The sequence below is a fragment of the Pelophylax lessonae genome (assembly GCF_965119305.1).
Source record: "Pelophylax lessonae genome assembly, chromosome: 2".
NCBI lineage: Eukaryota > Metazoa > Chordata > Amphibia > Anura > Ranidae > Pelophylax > Pelophylax lessonae.
Genome location: NC_138769.1, coordinates 572,176,295 through 572,201,643, shown reverse-complemented (window position 1 = coordinate 572,201,643; position 25,349 = coordinate 572,176,295). Strand labels below are relative to the sequence as shown.

The 25,349-nt window shown below is 43.7% G+C and overlaps 1 protein-coding gene across 1 annotated transcript in view; it reads right to left on the bottom strand.

Moving 5' to 3' along the window:
- SHMT2 (serine hydroxymethyltransferase 2) overlaps positions 1–25,349 on the bottom strand; it is a 230,782-nt gene that overhangs the window by 107,145 nt on the left and 98,288 nt on the right. The window contains exon 6 of the mRNA XM_082248353.1: positions 5,915–6,037. Within this exon, the coding sequence (XP_082104479.1) occupies positions 5,915–6,037 (123 nt within the window). The remainder of the gene's footprint in view (positions 1–5,914; positions 6,038–25,349) is intronic.

The following is a 25,349-nucleotide window of genomic DNA, read 5'->3' as shown; positions in this document are numbered from 1 at the left end:
GCGGCCGAAAGGCACGAAAGGACCCCTGAGGGGGCCGAAAATTAGCATGCTTCTTCCCAGAAGCCCCCTTAGCCTTGGGGAAATGGGGCAAGAGAGTGCTCTTACCCCCGGTGATCCCCTTAATCAACACATCCAAGGACTCCCCAAAAAGGCGAGACCCATCATAAGGTAGATTGGCTAAGGTCTTACGTGAGGACTGGTCCACCGACCAACATTTCAACCAAACCAGGCGGCGAGACAACACCGCCACGCTGTGCACACGTGCAGCCAACGGAACCAGGTCCAGGTCCGCATCACACAGATACATGACACCCTGGTGTATTTGATCCACCATATCCAGGGTCGCCGGCGAGGCCGAATCGGCCACTAGGACGCGCCTAAGCATCTGCGTCCAACTTGCGATCGCCTGGGCCGCCATGAGAGAAGCAAACAGAGCCTTAAGCATAGAACCCGTAACAGAATAAGTATGACGGGCAAGAGACTCCAATCTCCTATCCGTGGCATCACGGAACACAGGGGAATCCTTGGCAGGAATCGCAGTGGCTTTGTTTAAAACCGCATTTGCGTGATCCACTGGGGGAGGCACACACCACCTTTCATCAGTGGAAGGCGAGAAAGGATAACGCAGCTTGAATCTACTTGGTACAGCAAAAGGCTTGCGCAGATTGCGCCATTGTTCCTTAACAGCGCTCTGAAAATCATCATTGCAGGGAAAAACCTGCGGCGTCCTGCGTTTTCTCTGCGTCCCATAGGCCGCCAAGGCAGCGGGGGGACACACTTCATCCTGCAAACGCAGCGTTTGCTTTATGGAAGCAATCAATTCATCCATGATAGCAAGCTCTTCAGGCGAGCCAGGGGGAGAATTATCAACCCCCTCAACTTCAGCCTCCACCTCGGACCCCACTAGATCTAGGGAGGAGCGGGACCCCGATAAGGAGGCCCCCGCCATAACAGCCCCATCACCTTCACCCTCAGAATCAGAGGAGAGAGCAACTCTGGGCCTTTTAGTAGATTGAGCAGCCACCAGCATCTGCACCTGAGCAGCAAGGCCAGCCACAATAGTGGCTAAATCCCCCCCTGGGGGGGAACAGCGGTCCCCTGGCTTTCCACCAAGGCGGTAGGAAATTTGCCCTCCTGAGAATCCATTGCCCCTATAAAGCCGGACAATAAAGGGTTAACTGCCCCTTTAAGCAAGCGCGGCAAGCGCAGCCCACCGCACCACACTCAAGCACAATGAGACCCCCACAGGGAATATGCAAACTGAACACAGGCAATGGATAGCAAGAACAGAAGGATAAAACCTGAGGAGACCCTCGCCGCTGCTGCTGCTTCGATCGGTGTTCCTGGAAAGAGGAAGTGATGCTGCCAGGGCGCTCTATGAAAGCCTATGGAGGCTACAAGAAAATGGCCGCCATGCATGTAAAACATGCGGCCGGAGCGAGTGTAGGCAAAATGGCGCCGAAACCGCCGCTCCACAGTGCAGTAATGCACACATGTCATCCCTGTATAAGAACACATGTCAGATCGCCGCAGCGATCGCTGTATATGCCCAAACATGCCAAAAAAAACATGCCCCACAGCACACAGCTTCTCACACTGACCAGGCTGACACACACAGTGTCACACAGCCCCCCCCCCCTTGCAGCCCACAGCATGCAGCCGAGAGATAGGGAGACAAACAGTGTGAATAGAGGCAGGTTACACAGTCCCAGACTGACACCCCCCCAGACAGACAGGTCCCCACATAAATACACTTACCTCACATGGCGTGGGGGACCCGCACAGGCGAACAAGCCGCTGCACATGAGGCAGGGAGAGTCGCATACAAGACGCACAGAATGGGGGTTAAGAAACCGCACAGCGTCCAGTGAGGTAGCCACCTCACCAATCATCCCTGCACCGAACAGGGATGGGTCGTTCACTGTGCCAGGAGCGTTACCTGGCTGAACGCTCGATGGCAGGCTGGGAAGCCACTGACCCACAACCTGCGACCAGGGGGATCAGCCCGAGACCCAGCCCGCATGATCCTCTTCATCAGAAGAACTAACTAACGCTGACAAAAAGAACAGCTAAGTAAAGGTAGAGAGAAAACTCAAACAAGAATTCAAAAAGAAGAAAGAGTCTGGGGCAGAAAGCCCCAGCACAGGAAAAGCCAGCCACTCCTGACAAGCTAGACATTAAAACTGAGATATGGTTGCAGGAAGTAGGAGGGTATTGACTGAGGGGACCACCCCTTGAGGGTGGGATATGTTAAAAGCTTTAACGTTAACATATTCTGTTGCCTAGCTACTCCTTCGGAGCAAAGTCTAATACCCCATATGTGACGAATATGAAGAGGCGGCGACTGTCGGAGGACGTAAGAGAAAGCTGTTTTTCTGGGTAAAAGTCTCTTTTATGAATTGGTAAACTCCAATATATTACTTTTTTGTTTTGGGGTTAAATACCGCTTTCATTTAACATCTCTGTTTTTGGCAATACCCGGTTTAATAATATGCAGACTACACCAACACACAACTGCAAATGCTGCCAATAAAATACAACCTTTCTGAAATTTGCTGACAGCAGACTGATTGGGAGGTCACTTTTAAGCATGAATAAGTCACATGCAGCCATTCATGTAGGGGACATGCATGTGGCCAACCAACAACATTTTTAGATGGCATTACTTAGGGCAAACACTGACTGCTACCTCAATGCACTGTAGGAGGGGAGATCATTTCATAGCAATGCAATCATAAGAGGAAGGAGAAGCTGAACATACTACTGTTCTGGTAAACAGCCGATTTCACTATCCCGGTAATCATTACCTGCATGAATCCAAATTGCATAGTAAATGTTTGCACCTTAACACAAACCTGTGATTTCAACTGACAGAAGCCAAAGAATGGAAGGCTAGTGTAAGCTCTGAGGTAATCTAGTTACACCTTACTTAGGGGAGACAACTGTCATGTCCAGGGCTTAAATGGGGGGGGGGCACATTTACCCCATAGTTTACTGCGGGATAGAATGCTACATGTTTCAGGGCAGTGTGCTGCATCCCACACCCTACTCTCCGAACCCAACCCCCCGAGTTGGTGGCATCTTTTCCCTGGGCACTGAATGACCTCGTCCCAGTACTGCGGGGGTCTTTGCCCCAGGTGAAAGAATGTCTAGTTTCGCCACTGGTCATGTGCTCCATATGACAGCGCTATACCAATCACTAACATGGCCTCACGAAAGGAAGGGGTGCAAGTCCCATAATCTTAATTATCTGGGCTTACCAGGTATCTTTGCTCCCAGTGGGAGTTGGAGAGGGAACAATAAAGTGCACATTTTGCCTTGCTCTGCATAGGCAAAATAGGTTTGCTTAAGGGCCGGTTCACACTGTGCAATGGAAGACATTGCATCTGATTCGCACCGCACTGCTATGCAAATCACATGCAATGTCTTTACAGATTGTATGTTTGAATTTGCATCGCATTTGGACCAAACTCGTGCAGGACCCTTCTTTTGGTCCGCACCAGAATCAGATCGCATGGGTATTAACACCCATGCGATCCGATTCCTGTTCGAATTGGCAGCTCGCACTGCGATATGCAAACTGATCTGGGGGTGTCATTAACTTTACATTGACACTCCCAGCGGTTCGCATATGGCAGTGTGTACTGCCTGCGAGTTGGGTGCGATGCTGGAACTTGCAGTGGATTTGCAGGGTTTCCCGCATCGCACCAGTGTGAACCAGCCCTAAAACTCCACATTTCTACATGAAAAACTCCACAATTCTATAAGCAAAAAAGTTTTTAACATGTTGCAAAATGTTAAGTGCACCAACATTTTTTTTTTTTTTTTTTACCAATATTCTTTTTTTGGTAATCTAGCTGTCCTAAAACAGCCTAACCCCAAACAGCATGCTGTAGAGAAGGTCTGATATGCCCCCTGCTGAGTTCTGCAATCAACAAGACTAATGCTCCTTGCTGAATGTACAATTGTCACTGTCACTCAGCAGGGGCCTGTTCTCTGCAGCATACTGGTGGCAGACAGGCCGATTTTGGGGAGCTGAAAAAAAATTGGTAAAAAAATGTAGTACTCATACCTTTTTTAAAGACATTAAAAGTATTTACTTCATTTTTTCACACAGTTTGGCTTTACAAACATCCTGCGTGGGCATATTAGAATGAAAAAGCAGTACTACTTCTATTAATAGCTTTTCGTACTTATTTTACAGTATGGTTTCTCAAAAAATGTAAATATCATAAAAAAATTAATGTCAGTAATTCAATTCAAAAAGTGAAACTCTATTTTATATAGATGCGTTACACAGTTATTTATTTCAAGCATTTTTTTTTTTTATTTTGATGAATACGGCTTACAGCTAGTGAAAAATCCAGTATCTAAAAAATTTAAAATTACATAGGACTAATAAAAAAAAAAAAAAAAAAAGATTTTTAATACATAACTGTTGGCTTATTGAAAAGTAAGTCCATGTACAGTATAGTATGCATTCAATACTTGGTTGGGGCTCTTTTAGCATGAATTACTGCATTCATTCGGCGTGTCATGGAGGCGATCAGCCTGTGGCAATGCTGAAGTGTTATGGAAGCCCAGGTTGCTTTGATACCGACCTTCAGCTCATCTGCATTGTTGGGTCTGGTGCCTCATCTTCCTCTTGATAAAAAACCCACAGATTCTCTATGGGGTTTAGGTCAGGAGAGTTTACTGGTCAATCAAGCACAGTGATACCTTGATCATTAAACCAGGTATTGGTAGTTTTGGTAGTGTGGGCAGCATCTTTTTAAAGCTGGTCAGGAGAGAAAAGCATGAAGTGCTCTAGAATTTCCTAGTAGAGGGTTGTGCTAACTTTGAACTTTATGACCAAAACCAGTAGATGGCTTGGCTCCCCAAATACTCACAGACTGTGAAAAATTGTGCATTTAATTTGGAAATCAAGACCCCAGAGTCTGAAGGAAGAGTGGAGAGGCACAGAGTCCAAAAGTTGCATGAGATCCAGTGTGAAGTTTCCAGTCAGTGATGATTTGGGGAGCCATGTCATCTGCTGGTGTTGATCCACTGGGTTTTATCAAGTCCAGCACAGCCCTCTAGCAGGAAATTCTAGAGTACTTTAATACTTCCCTCTGCTGACCAGCTTTATGGAGATGCTGATTTCATTTTCCAGCAGGACTTGGAATCTGCCAACACTGCTAAAAGTACAAATATCTGGCTAATGATCATAGTATCACTGTGCTTGATTGGCCAGCAAACTGGCCTGACCTAAACCCCATAGGGAATCAGTAAACCAACATTTCTGTATTCAATTTTTTTTTTTTATTGGTACGAATTTTGGGTTTTTAATGGCTGTAAGCCATAATCATCAAAATTAAAAGAAAAATACTTGAAATCTATCACTGTGTGTGTAATGAATCTATGTAAAATATATGGGTTCCACTTTTTGAATTGAATTACTGAAATTAACTTTTTTGATTACATTCTAAATTTTAGGAGTTGCACCTGTATATTATATATACACACACATGTGTGTGTGTGTATATATGTATATATATATATATATATATATACATACACACACACACAATATATTATGTATGTTATTTTTATTTGTGAATCTTGCAACACCTGTCAGTCCCATATTGATGTGAGCGGTATAACGATTTGTTTTCAGTTTTAGGATATTATAATCTTGACTTAAGAAAACCGCAATGTTGTTAACAGAACATATATATTGCAAAGGTCGCACAATAAATGGAAAGGCATAAAATCAGGAGTTAAAATACTGCACAAGGACAAAGGGATTGCACCAAGAATCCTGGAGGAGCAAGCTGGGATGATGTCTTTAGCAAACCGCCTAAATTAAAATATGAGCATAGTAGAAAAAACACACTACAATAGAAAAAGTTATTATAGAGGGTATGCCACCTACCTTTCTCATCCTGGCATAATCTATCAGTCGTGCATATGCACTGGTCCCAGCAATAATAAGTTTTGGTCGGAAGAGACGAGCGGTCACCTCTAGTTGGTCATAGTCAATTAACCCAGTCGCTGGCTAAAAAAACAAAAGCTAAAATAAGTTGATTGCAAACATTGCTACACAAAACCAATTCCTGTATTTAAAGTGGTACAAAAGTCTAAATGTGTTTTACTTTAAAGAGGAGCTTCAGTCTCCTTTGTAAAAATTAAAAATCAGCAGCTACAAAAATTGTAGCTGCTGACTTTTAATAAACAGCCACTCACCTGTCCCACCATCCAGCAATGGGCTCACTCCAGCCGTTCTTCTGTCATATGTCCCAGACGTTGACATGTTAACTGTGGGCACCCCGCTTTGACCGCTCGCGGCTTCACAGCCGGGTGCCCACTGCGCATGTGCGAGCAGCGCTGCGCCTTATAAATAATCGCCTAGTCTTCTGGGACCTGTTACGTGTCCCAGAAGACTGTGGGGAGGGAGGGGAGGAAACAACTTCTTCTGATTGCCAAGGCAATCTGAGCAGAAGAGCCCCCCCCCCCCACCCCAAAAAGTGCCACTTCTTCTCCAGGAGCCGGGGAGGCGGCCTTAAAGCAGAACTTTCCCTTTTGGGTGGAGCTCCACTTTAAAGAGCATGTTACCCCAACATTTCATATTTCTGATATGTGCTTGTTGTACCATGTACTTGCTTAAGAAAGAAGCCCGTTCTCTTTGTATTGCTTCCTTTGTGTGAAATCCCTGGTGTTCCTGCCGGACTCTTTGCTTTCCTATTAAACCTGACCACACTAGGCATGAGAGCACACATGGTCAGTTTTCTGGCTGTTCTCCAATGATCAGACTTGTGCTGACATGCCCCTGCCCAGCACAAAGATGTCAGCCCACCAGAGTCTTGGCTTCTGACATCACCAAAATGGAGCAATGCAGGATTAGAGGTGCAACCTTCATGCAGTGCAGAAAGAGCAGAACCAGAGTTTATGTGCTGCTGAGAATGCTGAAGGATTAGAATCTGAAATTAAAGCCTGCATTTTTTTTTTTAAACCAGCACAGTCCAGTAAGTGCTGGCGACTGCTGTCCTTAAAATCTCTGTGCTCTGTACCCCCACCCCCCTCCTGGTAAACTTCCAGTGCGGTGTGGATTACTACAAGCAGATGGACTTGTCATAGGCGTTCAACAAGAGTGCCAACTATGCCCGCCCCTTCTGCCCTCCATTCATAGAAGCTGAATTATTGCGTCCCACAATGAAAAGCGCTCTATGCACGGAAGAGGAGGTTTTACATTCATCCAGCCCATCCTCCATTCATAGATAGCTTTTCATTGCTGGAACCTATTGTACAGCTTTTATGAATGGAAGAGGGGGAGCGGACTTATGGCTCGTTTCCACTGAGCTTCCTGGTACGGTTCGGTACGCTATTTATGCCGTTTCCATTATGAATGGTACCCTAATTCCGAACCGTACCACTTTTTTGGTACCCTTTCGTTGGGGTACCAAGCACATTAGTACCGTACCAATAGGGTGGAGCTACACTCTGCAGAACTTGATTGGTTGACAGAGAATCGTCGATCACAGCTTTCTTGCTACACCACGCCTATCATGAAAGGGTACTATTGGCAGTGGAAACGCAAGGTGTACCGTTTCGAACCGTACCGTACTGAACCAAACCGTACCACTCAGTGGAAACGAGGCAATAGTCTGCATTCTTGACGAGTGCCTATGACAGGTCCAGTGGCTATATTAATCTCCCCAACACGGGAAGCTGGTTAATGGGGAAGATTTGGGGCACAGGACTGAAGATTTCAACTAAGACAGCAGCCACCAGGAGAAGGTATACTTTTCATTGAATGCAAGTCCCTTAATTAAGCTTAGCCTTTAAGGTTACCCTTTGGGAATAGTATGACCCTGATTTCTATGTGGATACACGTCATGTTGGGCGCATTAGTTGAATAGACTGTTTAATATACTGGGATCCGGGGACACACATAGGTTGTAAGCTCTTCTCTGCAAGATGAACTTTATGTAATGTAAAGGAGAAGGAACTTTTGGGTGTATCGGGTGAATGGATTACAAAAATTGCTGTATGTGGAATACGTTTTCTTATACTGCTAGCAGTGAAAGATTTACATTGGTTGTAATATTTTATATTTATAATTTATCTTATAATCTTAAGCCATTTTCTTTCGTGGAAATGTCAGAACATTTTGCTATGTAGAGTGAGGTTTGCATTAAACACCAACGGAACATTAGTCTGCAAGGCAGTAAGATCTAATATTCACTTCAGCTCCAGAAGATTCAACCAAGTTCCTGACCAGGCCATTCTTTGCGATATGGCAATGCGTTATTTTACCAGACAATTGCGCAGTCATGCGACACTGTTCCAAAATAAAAAGTATGTCCTTTTCCCCTCAAATAGAGCGTTCTTTTGGTGGTATTTGATCTCCTCTGCATTTTTTATTTTTTGCGCTATAAACAAACAAAAAAAAAAGACAGAAAAAAAATAAAAAAATAATGCTTTTTACTTTCTGCTCTAAAACATCCGAAAAAAATGAAAAAAAAAATCTAATTACTTCATAAATTTAGGCCAATATGTATTCTGCTACATATTGGTAAAAACAAAATCATATAATAAGCGTATATTGATTGGTTTGCACAAAAGTTATAGCATCTACAAACCATGGGATAGATTTATGGAATTTTAATACATTTTTTTTACTAGTAATGGCAGAGATCAGCGACTTCTATTGGGACTGTGATATTGTGGTAGACTCAGACACCTAACTCACATTTTTTACACTTTTTTTGGGAACCAGTGACACTAATATAGTGATCAGTGCTAAAAATATGCACTGTCACTGTACTAGTGACACTGGCTAGGAAAAGGGTTAACATCAGGGGTGATCAAAGGGTTAACTGTGTGCCTAGCTGGTGTTTTAGTGTAGTGAGGGAGGTGCTTTTACTAGTGGAAGGCACGGATCAGTAATCCTGCTTTACAGGAACACAGGATCCATGTCTTCTGTACTGATAGAATGGCAATCTGCCTTGTTTACGTAGACAGATCGCCGTTCTGCCTGTGTACAGAATGATCAGCGTGTGCCAGCAGACATGGGGTCAACAGGAACTGTTGTGTAAAATCACAGCGAGAGCAAGCCACCGGCAGCGTGCACTTGAGCCCGATACCTGTAAATGCAGGATCACACACATACACACTGTGTATATATACACACACACACACACACACTATTAAAAAAAAAAAAAAAAAATATATATATATATATATATATATATATATATATATATATATATATATATATATATATATATATATATACATACATACACATACATACATATATACATACACACACACACACACACACACACAGTTACATACACACATATATACACACAGTATCTCACAAAAGTGAGTACACCCCTTTATGCAATTATTTTATTATATCTTTCCATGTGACAACACTGAAGAAATTACACTTTGCTACAATGTAAAGTAGTGAAGTAAATTTGCTGTCCCCTCAAAATAACTCCGCACACAGCCATTAAGGTCTAACCCGCTGGCAACAAAAGTAAGTACACCCCTTAGTGAAAATGTCCAAATTGGGACCAAAGTGTCAAAACTTTGTGAGGCCACTATTAATTGCCCGCACTGCCTTAACCCTCTTGGGCATTGAGTTCACCGGAGCTTCACAGGATGCCACTGGAGTCCTCTTCCACTCCTCCATGACGACATCACAGAGCTGGTGGATGTTAGAAACCTTGAGCTCCTCCACCTTTGAGGATGCTCCACAGATGCTCAATAGGAATTAGGTCTATAGACATGCTTGGCCAGTCCTTAACCTTTATCCTCAGCTTCTTTAGCAAGGCAGTGGTCATCGTCTTGGAGGTGTTTGGGGTCGTTATGTTAGAATACTGCACCGCGGCCCAGCCTCCGAAGGGAAGGGATCAAGCTCTGTTTCAGTATGTCACAGTGCTGGCATTAATGATTCTCTCAACGAACTGTAGCTTCCCAGTGTTGGCAGCACTCATGCAGCCCCAGACCATGACACTCCCACCACCATGCTTGATTGTAGGCAAGACACACTTGTCTTTGTATTTCTCACCCGGTTGCCGCCCCCACGCTTGACACCATCTGAACCAAATACGTTTATCTTGGTCTCATCAGACCACAGGAAATGGTTCCAGTAATCCATGTCCTTAGTCTGCTTGCCTTCAGCAAACTGTTTGTGGGCTTTCTTGTGCATCATCTTTAGAAGAGGCTTCCCTTCTGGGACGACAGCCATGCAGACCAATTTGCGGCGTATGGTCTGAGCACTGACAGGCTGACCCACCCACCTCCTTCAACCTCTGCAGCAATGCTGGCAGCACTCATACATCTTTTTCCCAAAGACAACCTCTACATAGGACGCTGAGCACGTGCACTCAACTTCTTTGGTTGACCATGGGGAGGCCAGTTTTGAGTGGAACCTGTCCTGTTGAACCACTGTATGGTCTTTGCCAAGACCCTGAAACTGAGCTGCAGCACGGTTGCCATGTTCTTATAGTCTAGGACTCTAGGCTATCTTTATGTTGAACAACAATTCTTTTTTTCAGATCCTCAGAGAGTTCTTTGCCATGAGGTACATTTAACTTCCAGTGACCAGTATGAGAGAGTGAAATCGATAACCCCAAATTTAACACTCCTGCTCCCCATTGACACCCGAGACCTTGTAACACTAACGTGTGTGTGTGTATTATATATATATATATATATATATATATATATACACCCTCAAAATTCCACTCGCCTGCTCACATTTTGCGAGTGGAATGATGAGGAGGGCGAGTAAGAACAGGGATGTGCTGTATGGGGAATGTGTAGCTCCTCCGTTCAGCCTGCCCATCCCCCTGTTACAAGGCTGTGTGTCTGTTTCATTGTAGCCCAGTGAGCAGGGCTCTAGGAATGGGAGAGGCTGCATCTGCTCTGCCTTCTCCCGCCCCCCTCTCTCTCTCTCTCCCTGTGCCTGCCCACACACTCAGTGCAGCCTGTGTGTGCATGCTGTGTGTGAAGGAGATGTGTGGGCTGGAAGGTTTCATTTAAGTAGCCAGCAGCTACATGGTGAACTGAGTAAGATGAGCACTGTGACCGGACTTACTCCTCCCTACCCTGTCACCTCCCGCCCCCCTCACTCTCCCCCCTACTCTCCACATCACCCCCCCTCACCTCAATCTCCCCGTCAACCCCCCTCTCTGTTTTACCCCCTCTTTCTCTCTTTGTGTCACCCCCCTCTCTCTCTCCCTGTCATCCCCTCTCTCCGTCACCCCCTCTCTCTCCCTGTCACCCCCCCTCTCTCTCTCCCTGTCACCCCCCCTCTCTCTCTCTCTCTCCCTGTCACCCCCCCCACTCTCTCTCTCTCCCTGTCACCCCCCCTCTCTCTCTCTCTCTCCCTGTCACCCACTCTCTCTCCCTGTCACCCTCTCTCTCATTCAACCCCCCTCTCCTGCTCTGTGTCACCCCCCTCTCTCCCTGTCACCCCTTTGCCTCTCTCCGTGTCAGCCCCCTCTCTCTCTCCCTGTCACCCCCTTTCCCTCTCTTTGTCACCTCCTTTCCCTGTCAACCCCCCCCCCCCCTCGTCTCTCTGTCAAACCCCCTCTCTCTCTGTCGAACCCCCTCTCTCACTCGGTTATTTATTTTTGTAACTTAATTCTGAATAAAACATTTAACAGTGTAATTTTATGAGATATTTTACGAGCGCGTGTTTAGGGGTGGAGCAGGGTAGGGTTTGGGTGGGGCAACAAGTGGCAAGTAACTCTTAAGGCCTGGCTAGTAGCTCATGATTTGAAATTTTGAGGCGTGTGTGTGTATGTGTATATATATATATATATATATATATATATATATATATATATATATATATATATATATATATATATACATACACATACACACACACACACACACACACACACACACACACACACACCAAAAGTTTGGACACACCTTCTCAATTCAAAGAGTTTTCTTTATTTTCATGACTATGAAAATTGTAGAGTCACACTTCAAGAGGTAGTCACCTGAAATGGTCTTCCAACAGTCTTGAAGGAGTTCCCAGAGGTGCTTAGCACTTGTTTCCCCTTTTGCCTTCACTCTGCGGTCCAGCTCACCCCAAACCATCTCGATTGGGTTCAGGTCCGGTGACTGTGGAGGCCAGGTCATCTGGCGCAGCACCCCATCACTCTCCTTCTTGGTCAAATAGCCCTTACACAGCCTGGAGGTGTGTTTGGGGTCATTGTCCTGTTGAAAAATAAAACGATGGTCCAACTAAACGCAAACCGGATGGAATAGCATGCCGCTGCAAGATGCTGTGGTAGCCATGCTGGTTCAGTATGCCTTCAATTTTGAATAAATTCCCAACAGTGTCACCAGCAAAGCACCCCCACACCATCACACCTCCTCCTCCATGCTTCACGTTGGGAACCAGGCATGTAGAGTCCATCCGTTCACCATTTCTGCGTCGCACAGACACGGTAGTTGGAACCAAAGGTCTCAAATTTGGACTCATCAGACCAAAGCACAGATTTCCACTGGTCCAATGTCCATTCCTTGTGTTCTTTAGCCCAAACAAGTCTCTTCTGCTTGTTGCCTTTCTTTAGTACTTGTTTCCTAGCAGATATTCTACCATGAAGGCCTGATTCACACAGTCTCCTCTTTTTTGTTCTAGAGATGTGTCTGCTGCTAGAACTCTGTGTGCCATTGACCTAATCTGAGCTGCTGTTAAGCTGCAATTTCTGAGGCTGGTGACTCGGATGAACTTATCCTCCGCAGCAGAGGTGACTCTTGGTCTTCCTTTCCTGGGGCAGTCCGCATGTGAGCCAGTTTCTTTGTAGCGCTTGATGGTTTTTGTGACTGCACTTGGGGACACTTTCAAAGTTTTCCCAATTTTTCGGACTGACTGGCCTTCATTTCTTAAAGTAATGATGGCCACTCATTTTCCTGTACTTAGAATTTGTATTATGGCAGGAAAAAAGCAGCTAACAGTCTACTTAGTAGGACTATCAGCTGTGTAGCCACCTGACTTCTGCACAACATAACTGATGGTCCCAACCCCATTTATAAGGCAAGAAATCACACTTATTAAACCTGACAGGGCACACCTGTGAAGTGAAAACCATTTCAGGTGACTACCTCTTGAAGTGTGACTCTACAATTTTCATAGTCATGAAAGAAAACTCTTTGAATGAGGTGTGTCCAAACTTTTGGCCTGTACTGTATGTATGTATATATATACACACACGCGTGATACTGCGCAGTATGGCCGCCCTGTGGCAGTAAAACTGCTAATGGGCGGTCGGCAAGCGGATATAACCAATTGTCGACCAGCCGCCATAGTTTTACGGTGGCAGGTCAGCTCTGTCCCGCGAGAAGACGTAACTGTACGTCGCTTCGCGGGACAGCTAGCGGGGTCACCACAGGGAAAGCTGATCAGCGGGTCTGGCGGCCACGATTGCTCCCCGTGGAGACCAAACGATGGTCTGCTGTTTTATTTAGGAACGCAGGTCTCTGTTCATTCAGCAAGCGACCCCCCCCCCCCCCAGGTAGAAAGCACCCCCTAGGGACATATTTAACCATTTGATTGCCCTGGTGTTAAGCCCTTTCCTGCCAGTGTCATTAGTATAGTAACACTGCATCTCTTTAGCACTGATTACTGTAGTAATGTCACTGGTCCCCCCAAAAGTGTCACAAATCTAAGTTTGGTGTCTGATCTGTCCGCCGCAATGTTGCAGTCCCGCTAAACATCCCTGATCGCCACCATAACTAGCAAAAATACATTTTAAAAAAATCACAAATCTTTCCCCTAGTTTGTAGATGTGATAACTTTTGCGCAAACCAATCCATATACACTTATTTGGATTTTATTTTTACCAAAAATATGTAGCAGAATACAAATTGGCCTAAAATTATGAAAAAATTTGATTTTTAAATTTTTTTTATTGGGAATATTGAAAGTAAAAAAAAAATTCTTTTCAGAAATGTCGCTTTTTTTTTTGTTTATAGCACACAAAAAAAAAAAAAAAATTGGCACAGGTGATCAAATACCACCAAAAGAAAGCTCTAGTTGTAGGAAAAAAAGGATCATCAATTTTATAAGGGTACAGTGTCGCACGTCCGTGCAATTGTCAGTTAAAATAAAGCAGTGTCGTATCACAAAAAATGGCCTGGCCATTAAGGGGGAAAACCTTCTGGTCCAGAAGTGGTTAAAGCATACCAGAAGGGTGGCATGGTAACATTTAAGACGCATCATTAAAAAAAGGGAGCAATCACGCAGAAAAAGACAATGGAAAAAATGGGGGGGGGGGGGGGGGGACACACAGAGCGCTATAAAGATGTCAAGTAAAGAACTACACAAAAAGTTATGGAACAAGCAACAGTGCACTAAAGTTCCAACCATGAAAACTCTGTAGAAAGACTTTGAATTATAAAATATATGGTTCACAGAACCCTAGACAGAATGAGTGGCCTGTAGCTTAGAGACCTGGACTTAGTGTCCCTTCTAACCTGTCAGTCTGTGTGCTGGATAAGTCATGACAATAAATACAGTATGACCAAAATTGGACAAGTCAGGGAAGGCAACACTAACCAGACTGAATTATTAAGTTGCAGTCTAGCGACAGTGGCCCCCAGCAACCAATCTCCAGCAGTTTAGCAGGGCTAATTAAACCAAGGACAGGTGAGTTATGTCAGCTACAGGAAAAATATAGTGTTTTTATTTTATGGAGGCACAAATCAAGCCCTAGGTGATGACTGAACACCATGGCTGTAATGCAGAAGTCATGCTTAATATCAGATCTCTCTGCCATGGATGACATTGTGTATCAAAATTAATATAATGGCCTTATGATGGGTGCCAAATTCTTCAGTGGAAAATACACACTTTATACTGAAAGGAAGCATTAAAAAAACAAAAAAAAAAAAAACAAACAAACATCGCAAGGCGATAAATTGTACAAAAATAAAAATAAAATAATCATGGTTACTAGAATTATGAAATATATAGGTCCATTAGAACTATTGTACATTAATAAGCATTATAATGATGCCAAAAGCCATGGAATACATTTGCATGCAGAATTGGAAACTGCAAGACCGTTCATGTAATATGCTGCAGAAATATTATATGGAGATAATATAAATAAAAATGCTATTTAGGAAACCAGCTGAGAATACTGATTAGGAACACACTTGGTTCACAAAGTAATATACATACATACATACATACATATATATATATATATATATATACATATACACACACACATTATATATATACACACACACACACACACACACATATACATATATATATATATATATATATATATATATATATATACACACATACATACATACATACACACACACACATACACATATATATGCACACACACACACGTTTGAGGCCTTTTTAGGAGTAATTTTGTACTTTACGTGTGATGCTTGTAGCAACCAGTAAAAAAAAAAAAAATTAGAATTATTACATTGTAGTGGAAATGGATAAAAACTCTTCAGTTTGGATACTTTCAATGCACACTTACAGCACCTGTGAACTAAAAGATGTATAACTTAAAAGGAAATTTTAAAGCTCGTTTGGCTGTACATCTCCTATGCATCACAGGATTGCATTTTGTTCTGTTTTCAGCAGATAGCGGGCTGAAGTCCGCTCTCTGCTGACGTCACAGAAGTCGGTCCAGGCACCCCGTCATGACCACAGACTCGGGACCTGGCAGGTGCCTGGACCGACACCCAGCGAGCCGCTAAGAGCCTGAGCCGGCCGCTCCCTGCTCCTCCACAGCCCAGCGCTCCAGTGACGAGGAGGAGGTAGAGCAGAGAGCTGCTGATTGACAGTAGACAGTAGCTCTCTGCTCACAGAGCTGTGAGAACTGAGCGATTAGTGGTGTTCGATCGCTCGGTTTTCAGTGTAGAGGTGCCGGGGGACAGATTCAGCATCGGACCAATGCTGCATCCACCTAAGTAAATATAAATGGGGGAAAAAAAAAAAAAAATCCCATACATCTCTTAGGTGCAAGTTATAGGAGAAGCAAAAGTTGCATCTCAGTAAAGTGGACCTCCCCCCTCTCTAAAATCACATTAGCATACAGCTCTGGATGTGGATACAAAATCACCATTCGTTAAATATTTTTGCATTAACTTACAATTATGTTTTTTCACTTCATGGTTGAGTGAGGCACTGGTGATGTCACCCTGGCCTCAGAGGCATCCAGGGAAGTTTCAGGAGACAGAAACAGTTCTAGGCAGAAATCCAGTAAGTAAAGGGAGATGGACTCCCCTGCCCATAGATGGATCAAACTGCTGAACTGGCCGAATTTCGATCCTTGTATGGGCACTGTACTTGAACTGTCCGCCACTACCATGTGAACGGACTCCATGCGGAACTTCTGTACTCGCACAAAGCAGTTTAGTGCCTTGAGGTCCAGAATTGGACGTCCCTTGCCTTCCTTCCTGGGGGACTGTAAAGAGGTTTGGGTAAAAACCCCTGAAAACATTCCAAAGTTGGAACTGAAACAATGACCCTTGAAATAATAAGTCTTGCACTACCCCAAAGAGAAGTGCAGGTTGGAAGGGACAAACCTTTCTGTAGGAGAAGTCCAAACTCGATCTTGTAGCCTGACCAAATAACTTTGTGGACCCACTTGTCCTCTACCAGGGATATCCATGGATCTGGAAACCAGTGAAGATGACCCCCCACCCCAGAAACAGGTTAGGGCGCCCCTGCATGCAGAGGCAGCCTTGTCCACAGGTCTGGAAGAGCCCAGGTCCTCTTGGAACCTCTGGTGAAGGCCCTGACTTTTGATCCCTTGTCTTGAGAGACGAAAAGCCGAGGCGAATGGCCCACGTCTACGACGGGGCTCCTTACCCTTGGTAGCCTGCGGAAGAAGAGTACCCCCCCCCCCCCCCCCAAGACCCTTAACAATGTCACCCAAGGAAGCTATAAACACGCGATCCCCTACAAGGGGGAGATCAGATAAGGCCTACTTAGAAGTCTGGTCCACAGACCAGCAGCTCAGCCAGGTAATATGCCGAAGGACCACTGCTGATACCGACAGCCTAGAAATTAAAGGAGCTGCATCCAAAAAGGCATCACAGATAAACTGTAGCACCTGGACCAACTGACCTGCCAGCTCCTCAAAGACAGGGGGAAGAGGTTTCTACCCCCCCCCCCCCCAGATCCCGGCATAAATGTTTAGCCTACTCGGTGAGAGTTTGTGACACAAGGGCAATAATAAATACCGGCCTAAGTGCCGAACCAGCCACAGTGAACATATGACGGGTCAGAGCCTCCACACTCCTATCAGCCGGATCTTTAAAGGCCAGGGAATCCTCAACCGGAATTAAGGTAGCTTTATTTAACCTTTGAACTGACGAGTCCACTACAGGTGGGACTGTCCACCTTTAACGTAGTTATCCTCAAAGGACACCACAAGCAAAAAGTGCTTAGGAACCACTGCTTTTTGGACAACCCCAACGGTTTTGTGGCAATGTTATCAAAGTGAGCGGAAAAGGGAACACCCTCCCCACTTTGGAGGGTCTGTGGGTGCGGAAAAGGGACCGACAGCTCTGACGCAGCATCAGCCTCCAATTTCAAAGTGTCACGCACTGACACAAACCGTGAATCCACCAGAGCCTTTTCATGCATGGCTAGAGGAGCAAAGGAATCATCCTCACTATCTGAGCACTCAGGGTGTGTGGACGCAGACCCAGTAGGGTCGCTATATACCAAGCTCGCCCCCCTATTGTGATTCCGCAAAGGGGACACCGACTAAGGGCCCACTAATGGACCACCCACTGGAACCCGCAAAAAAACAAGGGGGAGGTCATCCTCTGAGTCCTCCATAGAGGGCATAATAGGAAATAGCCCCCTTAAAAAGGGCCGCCCGCCGGGACGTGGACGTCCAGGTAGGGTACCCTGATGGTCCCACAGTGCTAAAAGGGGTAGGTGCCCCACACAATGGCGGCAAGGCTGTCATTCACAAATGAAGTGCCCCCACAGCGCCACCCCTTTAAAGGGAGGCGTCGAGCTGACCAAAGACCCACAGTGAACACCGAAATTTTAGAAGGGTGGGGGGGGGGGAACCCGGAGGTCCCACCGTCCCAGGTGCCCACATCCACCCCAAAACCCTCAAGGGGTGGGGGGGGTAGCTACTTACCAACCCAGAAAAGGGTGGGCACTGCTCCATTGTAATGTGGGTGCTTTCGACCAGGAGGAAATGCTGCGACTAAGGATCTAGATTATTCAGTTCGTCGCCCAGTCCGGCACTTGATTGCAGATCACAGGAACAAAATAAATAAAAAGGAGTAAAAAAAAAATTCCATTTAAAAAAGGAAAAATTGCCAGGACCAGAGATCCCAGCAAGGAACTAGGTCCTTACTCCTGACTAAGCAGGAAAAAAAAAAAAAAGAAAAAAAAGGAAAAAAAATAAACTAACAGCCCAAAAAAGTGATAAAAAAATCAAACAAATTCTAAATAAATGTGAATACAAAAAAAGAACATATTCCAAATGGTGTCAGAGAAATATCGAAGAGCCAAAACCTCACACCCAAAAAATATCAGACATATGACTAGTGAAATAATATTGTGCAACACATGTGCAAAACAGAATAGTTTCCAAAGATACTTAATAATAAATGCCCCAATCTAAAAAATCCAAATTAGCAAGTGTCCAGTGAAATAATAAATGCCCCAAACCAAAAAAGAAAGTCCAAATCAGCAAGTGTCCAGTGAAACAATATGCAACATGCTCTTTGTTTTCTTCATACCACCAAATAGTGCCAATCCGTGCATTTGCGTGCCATAGGTGAAAGTGCACCCCCAATATTTAACGCACTTACCAGAGTGTATGGACCCCTTGCATGTGGGCCACTCAGGTTTGAGCCTGGTAAGGTTACGCACTTTAGTATCCTGGTTGGCCCCCAGTGGTAGATAGGCTTTAAAAAGGATATGGGAGTCCCCAGTAGACATTCATTCAAGGCAATAGAAGAAAAAAATCTCCATAGCGTGATACCGTTTTTAAATTTTAACAAATGCAGACTAACACAGAATTGCAGATACGAAATCGCTAGTAGTGTAGGGCAGTGGTCCTCAACTCCGGTCCTCAGGGCCCACTAACAGGCCAGATTTTAAGTATTACCTTGGGGAGATGCAGACTAGAGTACTGCAATCACTGAGCAGCAAATTATATCACCTGGGATGTATTTCAGTTATCTTGCAAACCTGGCTTGTTAGTGGGCCCTGTTGGCCAGGGTTTAGGACCACTGGTGTAGGGCAGTGGTCCTCAACACTGGCCTACAGGGCCCACTAACAGGCAAGATTTTCAAGATAACTGAAATACATCCCAGGTGATATCATTTGCTGCTCAGTGATTGCAGTACTCTAGTCTGCATCTCCCCAAGGTAATACCTAAAATCTGGCCTGTTAGTGGGCCCTGTAGGCCAGGGTTGAGGACCACTGGTGTAGGGTACAGCTGTGGTGTAGAGGCATCCGGATCACGTGTGAACGCTCTGGGTGCGCACTTCCCTGTTTGCGTTCCACCCGATAACCAGAAGTGACGTAGGTACTGCCGTCGGTCGGAAATTGTGTTGACGCATTTTGCCTTTCCCAGTGGGCGTTTTCACAGACGGATCTCCGGCTGAATTGGTGACAGGCTTTTGGGTCAATCAGCAATTAGATTCTTTGGTCAACATATATTCCCCATATTTTAACAATATTTTTAGCCACATTGGTAGAAGTCATAATAAAGTTTATATATATTATTTATGTATATGGGCCAGTAGAACCAAAGTATATGGATTTATGTAAATGGTATTTAGTTCAATACAATATGATACAGGATATAGCTATCCGTTGGGTGTAATTGAAGCCATGTACACCCAACAGGAAGTGAGTCAAAATGATTGGACGGCTGGCTATAAAAAGCCTGTCACCGATTCAGCCAGAGATCTGTGAAAACGCTCACTGGGAGGGGCGAAACCCGTCAACGCAATTTCCGGCTGACGGCAGTACCTACAATGTCACTTCTGGTTATCGGGTGGAATGCAAACAGGGGAGTAAGCACCCAGAGCGTTAACATGCAATCCGGATGCCTCCATACCACAGCTGTACCCTGCACTACTAGCAATTTTGTTATCTGCAATTCTGTAAGTGTTACTCTGCATTTATATTAAAATTTAAAAAAACTGTATCCTGCTATGGAGATTTTTTTCTTCTATTGCCTTGAATACATGTCCACTGGTAACACCCATATCCATTTCAAAGTTTATTTACTGCTGGGGGACCAACCAGGATACTAAAGTGCCACACCTTACCAGGCTCAAACCTGAGTGACCCACATGCAATATTGCTAAGGGGTTCATACAGTCTGGTAAGTGCATTAAATATTGGGGGTGCACTTTAACCTATTGCACGCAAATCCAAGGATTGGCACCATTTGGTATTATGAAGAAAACAAAGAGCATGTTGCATATTGTTTCACTGGGCACTTGCTGATTTGGACTTTCTTTTTTTGGTTTGGGGCATTTATTATGGTTTCATTGGACACTTGCTGATTTGGATTGTTTAGATTAGGGCATTTATTATTAAGTATCTTTGGAAAGTATTCCGTTTTGCACATGTGTTACACAATATTATTTCACTACTCATGTATCCAATATTTTTTGGGTGTGAGGTTTTGGCTCTTCGATATTTCTCTGACACCATTTGGAATATGTTTTTTTGTATTCACATTTATTTAGAATTTGTATGATTTTGTATCAGAGTTGTTTTTTTGTAGTATCACATGGTTATGAGCAGCTGCAATTAAGTGTTTCCAGAATCCGTAGCACAGGGAAACGCAGCTTGTTACAGGAAAAAAAAAAAAAAAGTGCGTATAGCCGAGAGTGGGTGTATACCCCCTGGGACTGTCTATGGGCATAGTGAAGCTTTTTCCTGCCTAGTGTCCTACTCCTGTAGGGGGCAGTATAACCAATGGTTAAGAAGAATCAGGAGCTGTGTCCGTCAATGAACGAAAGAGAAAATCGCTTTTTGAAGAATTTTGGGGTTAATGTGCGTTTAGCCACGTTTCTCTGCCCTCTATTCTCCACTCCCAAATCCAGTTATTACAGCTTACAGCAAAAAAAAAACGCTTGACGTGGCTGAACACTGTATACAGCGTTTACATGATTTTAGCCTCATCAGCTGTTTTTACAGCTGTAATACTGCTGCTACAGAATGCGTGGGCCCTGGGTTTTTTCTTTTTTGCAGCTTGAAAACGCCTATGCCACTTACAGCTCCTAAAAGTCTGTGTGCATGGACACATGGAGAGGCGTTTTTTAAACTGTATAAACTGTAAAAAAAAAAAAAAAAAAATTAAAATTGGCGCTCCTAAAAGCAGAAGGAAAAACGCCCTCTGTGCATGAGGCCTAAAGGTGACTTTGTTGTAATTTTTATCATAAAGGGTGAAGTTCTTTTCACTGGTTCTTTAAAGCAGAATTTTACCTATAACAACTTGATAAAAAAAAAAAAAATGTTCTTTAGCAAGGAACATACATTCCACAATAAATATTCCACCATAAAAATACCAAAATGAGTGTTTGCTGGAAATCGCTCCCAGCATTGTTCTGGTTTCTTCTTGCTGGCGGCCGCCATTTAGCTGAAGTCCAAAGCGCCTGAACAGCAGTAAATCTTTAGGCTGCCAGCAGATTGACCTCTAGTAGCTCTGATTTTCAGTACAGTGCCAAAAATGGAGAACTGAGCATATAGAGAGCAGAGTAATACCATGTATTATTGGATTTGAAACAGTATAGACCCTTATTTTTTAATGTTTTACATAGCTATACCTGCAAAAAGGACCAGTCTGAAGTGATCTAGCAGGACTTCATTTTCTGACTAAAGTTCCACTCCATTTGCGCTAACCTTTACACATGCTGTGAATCCCAGCAGCAAGAATCAGTTCTTGCAGTTGGGATTGACGTGCGTGCGTATAGCTGAATCCACTGAGCCCATTCAATGTAATAACAAGCCATCGGCAGCCGCAGCTATTCATGGCTGTTGGCGCAGCCAGTTATTACCTGTGGTGATTGTGGCTAAACATAACACGCAGAAACTATCTATACACACACCTGTCAATCCCAGCCAAAGGAATCTACAGTTTCTTGCCTCTGGGATTCACAGCGTGTAAAAACGCTTGTGCGAACGCAGCCTAAAGGATATCAAATTCTAAGTTATGTGACAAATTACCTCCATTTTGTTGTATATGTGACAAATGATCTATAATGGCTTAGAAAGTGTTCTATAATATTTTTGAGGTCTAAAAATGCTAAATGACCATGTTTAGTATCAACATCCCAATAAAAAAATGACTATAAATTAAATGAGAGCTAAACCCAACGATTTGATTTAACTGCTTTTGAAAAGAAACCTCAAGGTAAAAATGATCAATAAATCTTATTAAAGTCTTAACCACTTGAGTCCCTGGGTCATTTTCTTCCTAAATCCCCTGGAGTACCAGAGCTCAGCAATGACTTGGTTCCACACAGTATATATTTTAGGTTTTGTAGTCTACCCTGTATTACACATTCCATTTTTTTTTTTTGACAGATAGAGCTTTAATTTGGTGGCAAATTTGGATACATATATTTCTTTGTTTTGCTTTTTTTTCTTGGCGGGGGGTGTGCTACAGTTCATTGAGGGAACCATGAATGCCAACATGTACTGTGACATACTGCAGCAGAGCATGATCCCCCTCTCTTCTGAGACAGGTCCGCGGGGCAGTATTCCAGCATAACAACCCCAAACACCTCCAAGACAACCACTGCCTTGCTAAAGAAGCTGAATGTAAAAGGTAATGGACTGGCCAAGCATGTCTCCAGACCTAAACCCAATTGAGCATCTGTGGGGCATCCTCAAAACGGAAGGTGGAGGAGTGCAAGGTTTCTGACATCCACCAGATCCATGAGGTCCTCATGGAGGAGTGGAAGAGGACTCCAGTGGCAACCTGTGAAGCTCAGGTCAACTCCATGCCCAAGAGGGTTAAGGCAGTGCTGGAAAATAATGGTAGCCACACAAAATATTGACACTTTGGGCCCAACTGGGACATTTTCACTTAGGGGTGTACTCACTTTTGTTGCCAGCGATTTAGACATTAATAGCTGTGTGTTGAGTTATTTTGAGAGGACAGCAAATTTACACTGTTATACAAGCTGTACACTCACTACTTTACATTGTAGCAAAGTGTCATTTCTTCAGTATTGTCACATTAAAAGATATTATAAAATATTTACAAAAATGTGAGGGGTTTACTCACTTTTGTGAGACATATGCATACATACATACACATCTATCTAATACACACACACAGTGTATTTTATTTTTTCATATCTTACGTTTCATCTGGATCTCGTCAGTGTAGACTGAATCCATATGCCTCCTTGTGCAGCTGCAGAGCATTTGCATATATATATATATATATATATATATATATATATATACATATACATATACATACACACACACTATTGTAGTGGCCTATTGCTGTAGAGAGAAAGGCTGGGCAGCGCTGCAGAACCTCTGAAATGACAGGAAGTGCCATGATGTCACTCCACCCCCTATGCAAACCTAATGCAGAAGCATAGTGTTTATATTCGCTTCCACAGCACGCTCCTATGGAGCGACCCGTAGAAACATTGGAATTGCAGGCACTGATCGTTTCAGCTCCTGGGCTTAGTGCTGGATGCACTTTGTTACAGATAGCTGTCTGTATACACTTATGAGCCCCAGAAAAACTAAATCTGACCATATATTGCTCTAAATATTGGCCAATTCCTGTTACGTTGGCTGAAACGCAAACGGTGGGTAGCCCTGTTCGAACTACCCTGCAATGGAAAGCAATCTATGATAATCCATTCATAGAAGCGGATGTACGGCTTTTATGAATTGCAGATCTAGGTGTCATAGGCTCTCGACGAAAGCCTGTTGACAGACCCTGAATTATATTAATCCTCGCCATACCAGAAAGGTACAGCAGCAGGGGTGGTTTTATTTGGTACATAACTTCCAGTCAGTAGGATGTGTCCCTTATGCTGATTTTTTTCGGTTTTTAATTTTGGCTGCATTTAGGCTAAAGAACTGGTAAAGCTATAGATCAAGCACAAAAATTCCATTCAGCAATTCCTTTTTTTTTTAATGGCTGCACCAGGGTTGCATACTCTCAGGTAAAGAACACTCCTTTTACTTTACGCTGTCATCTCTGAATTATTAATGTCAATGTGAACATATCTAAATTCTTGAAACTTCTAAACAAATGGACAGAATTTCCATAAAATGAGAAAAGGATTCGGAGAAAAGGTATTTCCAGTTTCCATGAATATATACAATATACAAGTAGATCACCACAGTATTTTAAGACTGCCAGTCTTGAATAACCATTTTTTAGGACAAGACTAATTCCTGGCATAAACCACTGGGGAGAGTCCTCTTACAGAAAAGAAATGAGAGCGTATACAAAGTAAAAATGAAATCAATTTCAACCCTGACAAAGATATAAATGGAAAAATAAATACTCACTGCTTCATTTTTCTACTATCCCTCAAAACCGATTCAATGTACATGGATAAGGACCTTTAAAGCTGAACTTCAGGAATGATCTGTATTGTAGCTTGGCACAATGCGAGTACATATAGGTCACAGCTGATGGGCTGCTGGGAAAGCTCAACAACACTATAGTAGTCAACACTACTACAGTGATGGCTGTGATTTTCTCTGTACGAATGCCTTCCCCACTACACACAGGGGGGTCACTCACTTGGCACTGTCGCCATTCTTAGAGCGCCTTGTATTTTTTGTTAAGAAAAACTAGATCTTCTGATTGGAAGAGGTCAAGACCATAACATCGCTGCTCCTCCTCTCCACCTTGTCCAATCAGAGAACACCTTGCTTTCATTGAAAAGAACTCACAAATACTTATTTCAACTATGTGCCTATAGTTCTGCTTTAAAGGAAACATACAGTGGGTACGGAAAGTATTCAGACCCCCTTAAATTTTTCACTCTTTGTTATATTGCAGCCATTTGCTAAAATCATTTAGGTTCATTCTTCTTCCTCATGAATGTACACATAGCACCCCATACTGACAGAAAAACACAGAATTGTTGACATTGTTGCAGATTTATTAAAAAAGAAAAACTGAAATATCACATGGTTCTAAGTATTCAGACCCTTTGCTCAGTATTTAGTAGAAGCCCCCTTTTGATCTAATACAGCCAGGAGTCTTTTTGGGAAAGATGCAACAAGTCTTTCACACCTGGATTTGGGGATCCTCTGCCATTCCTCCTTGCAGATCCTCTCCAGTTCTGTCAGGTTG